At 38.7% G+C, this 11,136-nt stretch overlaps 1 protein-coding gene across 1 annotated transcript in view; it reads left to right on the top strand.

Annotated features, from left to right (window-relative positions):
• Positions 1-3,499: 3,499 nt before the first annotated feature.
• Positions 3,500-11,136, top strand: part of LOC148049532 (acyl-CoA (8-3)-desaturase-like) — a 29,405-nt gene continuing 21,768 nt past the window's right edge. Inside the window, exons 1-4 of the mRNA XM_087715224.1 lie at positions 3,500-3,779; positions 7,940-8,050; positions 9,011-9,208; positions 9,855-9,956. Of these exons, the coding sequence (XP_087571350.1) occupies positions 3,537-3,779; positions 7,940-8,050; positions 9,011-9,208; positions 9,855-9,956 (654 nt within the window). The 5' untranslated portion in view covers positions 3,500-3,536. The remainder of the gene's footprint in view (positions 3,780-7,939; positions 8,051-9,010; positions 9,209-9,854; positions 9,957-11,136) is intronic.

The raw sequence follows: 11,136 nt of genomic DNA, 5'->3' as shown, positions 1-11,136 counted from the left end.
ATTTTCCATAAATTGAGATTGAACAGCTGTTATATTTGATAGTTGGGCTAAACTTGCACGGTGCAGTCAAGGCAATGATATTGAGAAGAATATCATTCTGCCATATAAATAACAATCCGCATATTTGGATATTCTCAAATAATCTGCATTTGCTAAGCACACGCTCCAACAAAGGGTGCCTGCTGAATTTGAATTCCCAGAAAAGTGGGGCCCTAGCAGCGAGCCCCACTGGTTTCAAAGGAATTTGTTCTCAGCAAAATGAAATGTGTTATTACCTTCTTAGCATTTAGCATTAATTTAGGCAATAGCTTCAGGCAAACTAATACTTTCTGTCATATGAGTTTAGTTATGCTGGCTATTATTTTCTGTATATCTGTGGAAGCACCATGAATACACCAACATACTATACTGCTACTGAGTAATCTTATGCTTCTGCTTTAGCATCAGATAATAAGCTGCTGACATAGTCAATGTCAGGTTTTAATGTTCCCCATTATGTTCGGCATCAGCTTCAGCATCGTCCTGCTGAAATGTTTCCATATACTTCATTTTATTTCATTTTTTTGAGAATCTCCCCTATGCCTTAATAATTTCTTGCATGGATTATTTGCTTCAATCCTTCTACCCCCTTCTTTTTCTTTTGCAACATAATCCCCTTTTCTAGCAGATAAGGCAATGAACTAATCCAGGCAAAGAATCAAGGCTCTTTCCCAATGCTTTTGGTGACTAGACAACTTACTTCGCACTCATGAAAGTGCTGTATTCAAAGATCAAGTGCTCCAAAGCATTAATGGAAAGATGGTGCCTTTAAGCAGAAAAATGGAAATGTTTTCACTTCAGTGGGGATATGGCTCACAGGAGACATCCAGAGAAACCATATGACTTCCATGTGGAAATAAGTAATTATGGGAAATAAAATAATAATAGTTAGAAAACACACTTTGAGAAAACTCACTTTTGATATTTTTTAAATAGGTGTCTGGGACAAACTTGGTTATTTCATTAAGGGTTTTCTATAAGAGCTGATTTTTAACCTATTAGAAAAGCTTTCCTGACAAACCTCACTTGTTTCCAGACTTCCCTCTTTTCTGCTCTCTTTTCCTTTATAAACATCCCATTTGTTACCTTCCAGTGAAAGACAGGTAGGAAAATGGGAGTGAGATACTCAGTAACCATTGCCTGGAAATGTCTCTTATTCAGGGAGGTATTTATTTAATTATACTTCAAACGTTTAAGGTCTCCCAATGCAGAGAGAATGACTTATTCCCAGGGATAGTGGTACTGTGGAAGTCTTGATGTCAGATTTTCATTCTCAAGCCAGAGCAGTGAATTCTCTCAATTCTTTACCAGTACCAACCTATTATTGGCTTATTGCCTATGAATCACCCATCTGCTGGTACCAAAACGCAGATTTTTAGAGAAGGAAGCTTTGAGAAAATCCATTGTGCATCGAGATTTAGAAACATTGATGATTGATTATATGCCATCGAATTGTTTTGATTTCTAGGGAACATATAGATTTTCTTCATGATCCCTAAAATAGACTTTCAGGTCTTCCAGGGATGCATTTATTGCCAATGAAATTGCGTCCATCCAACTTGATAGCAATAGCAATAGCAGTAGACTTATATACCGCTTCATAGGGCTTTCAGCCCTCTCTAAGCGGTTTACAGAGAGTCAGCATATTGCCCCCAACAATCTGGGTCCTCATTTTACCCACCTCGGAAGGATGGAAGGCTGAGTCAACCCTGAGCCGGTGGGATTTGAACCGCTGAACTGCTGATCTAGCAGTAGCCTGCAGTGCTGCATTTAACGACTGCGCCACCTTGATGTTGGTTATCCTCTTTTCTTTCCTTCCATAATGTATCCAAAATAGGATAATTTGAGCCTGATCATTTGTGTCTCTAGTGTGAACTAAAGGTTGGTTGGTTTGATGAGCCATTGGTTTCTGATTTAACAGATACTTCATTCCTCCAGTGGGACTGGAGGAAATACACTTTGAAACTCATCAGGCAACCTAACGCTTGAAATGCTTTCAGCATTCTTCCGACGATCTTTTTGTAGTGAGGATGGTTTTATTGCCTAAAATTTTATGTATGACTTCTTTAAATGCAATCCACCCTTCTTTTTGAGGATCCATCATGGCATTGACAAACTCTTGATCAACCAAAAGCTTTCTAATGTCTGGTCCAACGAACACACCTTCCTTCAATTTTGCCTCCGACAGGCATGGAAACTTGTTGACCAAGTATTTGAAGCATTCTCCATCTCTTGGAAGTGATTTTATGAATTTCTTAATCAATATCAATTTTATTTGGAGAGGTGGTAGAAGAACTTTATGGGAAGGTACCAAAGTTTCTCGGAGGACATTTTTTTCACCGACTGTTAGCACCCTTGGCTGCCAACTCTTCTTGGTCCAGTGATTTTGTCAGTCTCAACTGTCCCATAGACACAGAAAACAGCTTTTTAGTCGCAAACCTGTGAATCCCTGAAATAAACATTTCTCAAGACCGAAACAAATTTGATCTGAGTTTAGATATTGAGCAACTGCAATATACGGATGTTGTCAGCGTTCCAAGTATCATGCAGAATTAAATCAGAGTCCAAGGTAAAATGATTCTTAAAGTTCCAATTTAATAAGTCAGACATCTTAGCACATCTGTGGAATCCCAATTCTGGAAGTTACCTAGGATTCCCACCCAGTTGAAAGTTCATGATCTTGTCCCCACACCCACAAATCTATCACATGGTCCAATCTTCTTCTTCCACGTTAGCATCTCCACCCAGCTGGTTTCGGTCAGATGCAGAGGTGCAAGAGACAAAAGATGACCTTGGGCTTCTAGAAAAGAATGACAACAACACATTCCACAATTCTACTCCTTTCTATTCCCCTCTCCCAACTACTACACTAATGAAAGAGCATAATGAAATAAGAGTGTGGCAGGCCAAAGATCCTCAAAGGGATATAACTGAAGCCTGACAGATGTAGTGTATTAGTGATAAGCCTCTCTTCCCCCAAGCTGTCAGAAAGATGTGTGTTTTACCACTATAATGTCTAAGCAAATGAAAGCTGTTTCAGATTATGCCAATCTCCTTTCTGTATAGCCAGTAGAAATCCTCAGCCTGTGATACTCCAGGGATGGAGAGAAGGCAGAGATGAATCAATAGTGACTCGCTGAATCCCAGCTCAGTTTGTTCTCCAAAATAAACAATTACTGGCACAGCTGATCTCCGTCCTATCACTATCAGCTGGGGAGGGCAACTTTTCAAAACACAAAATGCAATACAAAATACACCGGTCGGCAGCCTGCTTCTCCTTCGTACTCGAAAAGCCGAACATCTTAGGCTCGCCCGAGTTGCTTTTTCGGGAGTTTCTCAATCTGCGTTTGTCCCACGAGAGCAGCGTCGTTGAAACTTTGTCGGCCAATCGAAAGCGAGGAGGGAGGAAACTCCCTTGCTCTGACTCGCCCAGTCCGTCCTCCCGAAGGTGCTGAAAAGGACAGTGTCAAGTTCCCCGAAGCCTCAGTCGGGGGGAGATGGCTTCCCAGCAAGGAGAAACCGGGATCAGGCGGAGGAGGGAGGCTGATCCCGCGGCCGATCAGTTCGGCCCTTCGCGGTGGTTTACCTGGGAAGAGATCGAGCTGCGCACTGGCCAGGAAGGTCCGTCACGGGAGCGCTGGCTGGTGATTGACAGGAAAGTCTATGACATCAGCCGGTTCCACAGGAGGCACCCGGGGGGCTCTCGGACTATCAGCTCGTACGCAGGGCAGGATGCCACGGTAAGGCGCGGGGCAGCTGACTAGGCGAGGACTCAGATTCCAGTTTCTTTCGCTTCCGTAAAGTATCACAGTGATTACCATAGTTTACGCAATTCTAATATTTATAGCTATGGGCACGGCATTTAAATATCTTCTCCAAGGCTTCTGTGATAGCTCTACTAAGTGCTAGTCAGATTTATTGATTGCTTGTTCCTTTACCGTTCAGGGTTGATTCTATTTGTCATTTTCAGTCTCTTCACTGCCAATGTCATTGTACGCGATTATAATTAGTTTGGTCTTCTTTATATATTTAATTTTAATTCCATTTTTCCACTTTGCTCCTTGACTATTATCATTAAAACTTGCAGATTTTTTGTATATTCAGCTTCAGGGTAGGGCTATCAGCATAATACAGGCTATTGATGTTTCTTCCCCCAAAGTTAAAACCAGTTGCCCTTAATATATATTCAGCATATACATTGAATATAAGGGTCAAGTACACAGACTTGTACCCTTTTGCTAATCTGGGGCCAGGCTGTTTTGCCATGTTCTGCCTGTATTGTGGCTTCCTGGCTTGTATGTAAGTTTCTCATGAGGACAACGAGATTCTGGGCTTCCCATTTTTCTGAACACTTTTCAAAAGTCTTTCTATACCATATGAAGCACATACTTTCTTTTTGCTAGTATTTGGCTTTCTCGATTATTTACAAAGCATTCCATTTATTCTGCTCTTTGCTCCATTTGTGGAGCTACACTTTAAGAAAGGTCCAAAACAGTTGGAACAGGAGCCACAAAGAGAGAGTGAGGTGGTTGTTGAAGGAATTGTTAAACTGAACTGTTGAGCTTAGAGAAGAAAACTCTTAAGTGGGACTGAGTAATCAGGGTCAATGTGGAGGAAACAAGTGTTGTGTGAGAATGGAACCACTGATTGAGGGAAAGATGTGGGCTTCCTTTCTGGATGTCTTCAGGCAGAGATGAGGCAGCCTTCCATTAAGGAGGAATCACACATAAGAAGAAAGGTTTGACATGATGGCCTACATGGTCCCTTTTAAAATCCATTATGTTATGAGTCTATGATTTTCCCAACTCTGAAGGACTGAGCCAAATGTTACAAATTCCATTGTTAATTTAAATAGAAATGGGAGAAATAAAACAGGAATCCTACTCACAAAATGGTGCAGTGAAATCAGCACAGAGATTCTTTCCTTCTCTTTTACATTCACAAGGACATATTATTCTTGATATACGGTATGCCAGGGAGGCCTAACCTTTTTGTCATCATGTGCCAAAAACACTCATGTACATGTGCGACAGCATGCCCACACCCATAATTCAATGCATGCACCACCACCCTGAATGTGCCCCACTCCTGTGTATGCATGTGTGTGTGACCCCCCCCCCATGCTCCCATGCTCCCCGTGTATGTGCCCTGCCCTTCCTATACCCTGTTTTGGCTCCCATTACATTTTGGGGCCTCATGCAGTGCCCTCATGCCCTGTTTGGGCTTCCAGATTGGTGCAAGAGGCATTCCAGGCCCAAAATGGGGTTGGGGAACCACGTGCACCCCCAACTGTGTCCTGTTTTGGGCTTTGAAGGCCTCCTGCACCAATATGGAAGCAGAAAAATGGCATGAGGGCACTGTGTAAGGCTCCGAAATGCAATGCTTACACCCCCCCCCCACACGCATACAACCCACCCCCTGCGCATGCACACATGTCCCCTGCATGCACAGCAGAGACCCGAAGACTAGCTGGCTAAATAATCAATTTGTAAGTTTTTAATTAATCATACACAACTTTTAACAAGGAGAGAGTAGTTCAGCCATACAATACTATCCTCTCTGTCTTCCATTTTGCAAAGAGAGAAACTGGGTCTATGTCACATGATTATTTGAAGATACACATACTTATACACCTTTTTGGTCAGTTGGGAAAACCAGTATCTGGCCTCTGTTAATACGGACTGCAAGTAGGAGCTCACAAAACAGAACACCACCACCCCTCTCTCAAACACACACACAACAACAACAACAACAACAACAACCTGGGTGTAGAAAATAAAAAGATAAGATATAAGTTATGTGTCCATGGGGTTGCAATGGGTTGGACATGAGTTCGCAACTAATCACAAAAATTGTCATGGAGCCAGTTTGGTGTAGTGATTAAGGCATCAGGCTAGATATTGGTAGATTGTGAATTCAAGTGCTGCCTTGTGCATGAAGCTGACTGGATGATCTTAGGCTAGTAACTTTATCTCAGCCCTAGGAAGGAAGCAGTGAGAAGTCACTTCTGAAAAACCTTGCCAAGAAAAAATGTCCAACAGTCCCTGAGAATTGGACATGACTGAACATAAGGAAAAATAATAATTTTATCATTATTTAAAAAATAAGACTCCCCTCAGTCACTTTCAAAGCACATTAGCCTATTTTTTCCTGTTACCTTTTACTTACTTTTTACTTTTTAAAATATTTTTTGATAAATATTTCAGAACACTAGTAAAATCAAATACAAATTAAACTCAGAAAAATAAAAAAGAGAAAGAATTTAAAAAATGGAAGTGAAGGTTGAATCATGGCAACTGGACCAAACTTTTTTAATCTGAGATATTCAGTTGCTCATCCAAGCAACTTCATCAATCAGAGTAAAAATTACTGGTAGTTAGGCAGAGTCAGAGAGTGGTTGGAATGTATCAACTCTTGCCGCACCAATTTCAGGTGTTTCTCCCTGAAATGAGTTGCAATATATATGTCAATAAAGGTTACATTATCCAGGCCAAAAGTGACTAAAGGTTGAATTATGGAATTGGAACAAACTTTGTTGATCTGGAATGTTAATCTGAGAATTAGATAGTCAAGATTCAAATGAAATGGGTGTGGCAACAGTTGGTACATTCCAATGATTCTCTGCCTAACTAATTTTTACTCTGACTGATGAAGATGCTTGGTTTAGCAATGAAACATCTCAGATTAACAAAGTTTGTTCCAGTTCCATGTTCCAACTCCACCTTTAAACACATTTAGCCTGGATGATTGAGTCTTCATTGACATACATTAAAAAATGGGAAAAAAATAGAAAAACAAAAGGGAAAGAAATAGAAGAAATAAAAAGAACTATATTTAAAGAAGTGACTTCCAATCTTCAGTATGCCAGGTAAAAAAAAAATTGATAACTTATTACCTGCTATAAAATTATAAACAAATGTGTATCTTTTCCAAAACCCATCCTTCTATATGCACAACAATAGATGATCAACTTTTCAGTCCTGGTGTCAGCAAAAGGCCCATAAAGAGTTACCAGCGATTTATAAAAAGCATATTTTATTTTAATCTTGATCAAACAGAACAACTTTTTATTCCTTCCTTTTACTTTGAACACTCTTGGTTTTTAATTCATTCAGATGTTATCTTTCTTGTTGTATCACAGAGGCTTCTTCAAGTCTTTAGCAGACCTCTTTTTTAGATCCACTAGAAAGTCATTATCCAAATCATTATTTTGATTTGTTTTTGTATTTCCCCTTTATTTTTCAAAGCCTTAAGCAGATTCTTCCATTTGTTTACTTCGTCTACATATTGTATTTTTGAAAATTTTACATTCTTTAGGTTTATACTTACTATTAACGTCTTTAAAAAGAAGTATATATTTTTCTCAAATTTAAAATAAAATAAAAGTTAATGCAGAACTAAACAAATTGTGCATGTTCCACCTATAAATAAATTAAAATGAGAGCAGAAAAGCAGGAATTCTCTTTGCAGATTAAAGCTGTAAAACTGGTTTATATTGCTGAGAAAAATGATCTATAAATACTAGTTTCAACAACGAAAGTATTAAACAATTAAATTATGTGGTTTATACATTTTTCTGTCTTTGATATTTTCTGCAAAACACTGCAATTTCTTTGTCATCTGTTGCTCCAGACTCTACTTGAAGCCAAAATCATTTTCTGAATAATTATAGTTTAGAATTAATCATGACCCTTCAGAGCTAATTTCTGAAATAGTGCAAATGTTTCAATATCTTCGGTAAAGCACCTCCTGGGAATTATGTCTGTCGTGCTTTGAATTGGAGAGAAGAAAGATAAGAATCAAATATAACCACTCAGCCTAAACATGTTTCTTCCAGGTTGATTTAAATTGGTTCATTATTATAATATTTCCCCTTTTTTTCTTTATGTTTTGGCTTTAGGATCCTTTTACAGCCTTTCACCTTGACAAGACCCTAGTAAGGAAGCACATGGCATCACTTTTGATTGGGGAATTGGCACCTGATCAGCCCAGCTTTGAACCCAGTAAAAATGTAAGTTTGGAGACGGAAAATTGAGGTAGTGACTTATGGTGTTCAATGCAAACCCTTAATTATCATTGGGTTGATTCAAAGATCACTTTTGTCATTAAAACTGATCTGCTATTAAGGTCAACAGAAGAGATTTTATAAGGTGCTCCTCAATCTTTCTGCATTGTCCATGTACTTCACCCCAATCTCTTGGCATTTATAAAAACAGTAAAAGTCCATTTCCTTCAGCAGACTTTAAATTATGAAGTGATCTTAATATCTGCCATTTCATTCCCTTCCACTTTCCACCCCATTGCCTTGAAGCCGCACTTGATTCTTCCCAAATATATCTGGAGGATGTCTTCACTATCACTCACACTTGGCCTCCTCTCATCTCCCTGTCTGCTTCCACTAAGCAAGCAAGAGTCTAATCCACAGTGAGAGTAACATGGAGATAGCCTTGTTTGCTTCTTTAGCTTCCACAGATTCAAATGGAGTCCAAATAACCCCTCCCCCCATGATGACGCTTCTGTCGTCTCAACAAGACATATCCAGCTAGTGTCCAATGTAGAATGAATGTATTCAGTTCTAGCCTTTTCATCCTCCAGATGTAGAGCAACCTCATTTTATGTCTCATCAGATGATTTTTCATCTGATTCTGCCAAACAAGATCCAAGGTATTTTTAAAAGTGTAGTTGGCTATCAGATTGGGCAAGTAAACATTGATTACTAGTGTCCCAAACATGAGCTCTAAGTTGTCTAGCAGTCACGAAGTAGAAAAATAGTTTATTTATGCAACAATTTTTCATTTGTTTTCCTCAGCATTTAATGTTTTTGAAAGAATATTAAAAGTTTGGAAGGAAAAGGATATTTGGAGGGCCATTCCACCAAGAGTTCTTGATGTTAACTGTTGATGCCACTGGCTAGCTATGCTGTATCCATAAAGTCAATACTCCAGTAACATTTCTGAAATTTTTCCCATAGAAATTGTTAATAGAAGATTTTCGGGAACTGCTGTCCACTGTTGAAAAGATGGGACTCTTAAAGCCAAACCAATTCTACTTTTTCCTGATGCTTCTGCATATTTTACTAATGGATGCTGCTGGCTGGTTTGTTTTGTGGTATTTTGGGATATCTAAAACATCTTTTCTTATTGCCACAGTGTTGCTGACCTTTGCTCAGGTAATATTCTTGCCTTTATTTTTTAGGTAAAATGGCATTTTCCGCTACTTTGGCTTCCTACAGCAGACCGTCTTTCAGCCAAATTAAAATAATTTATTTATAAAGAAAATAACACATATTCAATTGTCATGTGCCTTCAGAAGATTGCATTTAATTATTTGGAGGAATAAGGGTTGAAGGAGACTAAGCAATTCAGCTAGATAAAAAGCCACTTCTGTTTTGCCCAACAGATGATTATGTAGAAAAGAAGAGGCAGCCATTTATCTTAGAAGACCTGCAAGGTCCTTTTAAATTCTATGTTCTATGATGCCATGTCATCTCATATCTCAACCCTCCCATTCTGAAGGACAGTAAGTAATGACACAAGAATAGAGCATTAAAAAGCAACCATGTCTCCTCACTGCCTATCACAAAATATCAGATACGTTTGGGGAGGATATTTGTGGTTATATTGTAGAATTGGTTTCTTGTGCCTATCCTGTTTGGAATGCTTCCCTGGGTCGCTGCCACTTTTATTGCATAAAAAAATCCTAGAATAAATGAATCTTTATTTTATCTATCCCAGCATAGCTATTGCCATTGGATATAAGTTGTAGAAGTAACACAAAAGGTAGTCCTTCTGTGACTAATCACCTTTTTCTTTTAGTCTCAAGCAGGTTGGCTACAACATGATTTGGGACATCTTTCAGTCTTCAGTAATCCAAAATGGAACCACCTTTTTCAGGAATTTGTAATGTGCCATTTAAAGGTAAGTAAGGTCTATTATTCTTAGAATGTTCCACGAAATTGAAGGAAAAGAATATGAATTATTGCAAATATACATGAAAAAGTTTTATGTGTAAATATCAAATGTGTTGTGTTATTTATAACAGAGGTGTCACCTTGGATTCTCATTTTTACATTCCCACTCAAAAAACACAGAGAGTTCTCTTATGTTAAATCATACCATTTGTTTGTCTGTCATTATTAACTGCAGACCAAGAGTGGAATTTCATTTATAATAAACAAGATGAATGCACAAATTAACCAAAAGCCAATCCCAATTTAAGATCTGAAGGTGGCAAAACTTGATTCATATAGGAGATCTGAGATCAAGATCATCTGAGATCAAGGTCATGTTAAATAAATTCAAGAAAGTTGAGTTTTTGACTTGAATGGAAAAGCATCAAAATGCCTATGACTGTTTCATTTGGGGTACAGAATAAAATGAAAATAACATAGCAGATACCTTTGAGGGTATCAACACAAGGCTTGAAATCCTCTTACCTCTGCAACTTGTTTAGAACTGGGAGTGTGCGCTTTCGCATGTCACGTCTGCATATGTGCAAAACCTTCTGTTCATGTGCAGAGTTTCTGTGATGACGTCTAGGCAGGTGGGCGGAGCCTTCTTCGCCCAAACTGGGGCAAACTGGCAGAATGGCACCTCTGATCAACACTGCAAAGTTTGGATGAATACGTAGACTGAAAGAGTTCTATAGAATTCTGATATAAATTTTGAAACATTCTTCTTCTACTATTTTAAGGCAGCAATAATAAGAATGAAAAAAGAGTAGCACAGTCTCTTAGTTGTCCAACCAAGAGCCTATAGAGCAGTCATCCTGAAGTAAAACAGAAAACATTCAAATCAAATTTAACTAGAAAAAGCAGGTTGTGTGCTATCGTGACTACTTTTTTTAAAGACTGAAGAATGTTTCTATATGAGAAAGAGAGGCAGAGTTGGGGGAGGCAGAGTCAAGAGAGGAATCATTGTGAAGTTATGTTCCCATAAGCAGTCCCACTCCAGCTGTCCTTGAATTCCATTAAGTCTTGTCCAGCGCCAATTTAGTATGGACCATGGAGTCAATATGGCATGGAAAAAACAGTATTTTAAAAGTAGACATTCCTTTCCGTAAGTTTATAACTAATGTAATTGTTTTCAGAGGTACCAG

This window comes from Thamnophis sirtalis, unplaced genomic scaffold (assembly GCF_051295495.1).
Source record: "Thamnophis sirtalis isolate CommonGarterSnake01/CBP01778 unplaced genomic scaffold, rThaSir2_p1.2 scaffold_1, whole genome shotgun sequence".
Lineage (NCBI taxonomy): Eukaryota > Metazoa > Chordata > Lepidosauria > Squamata > Natricidae > Thamnophis > Thamnophis sirtalis.
This window is presented reverse-complemented; position numbering and strand designations above follow the sequence as displayed.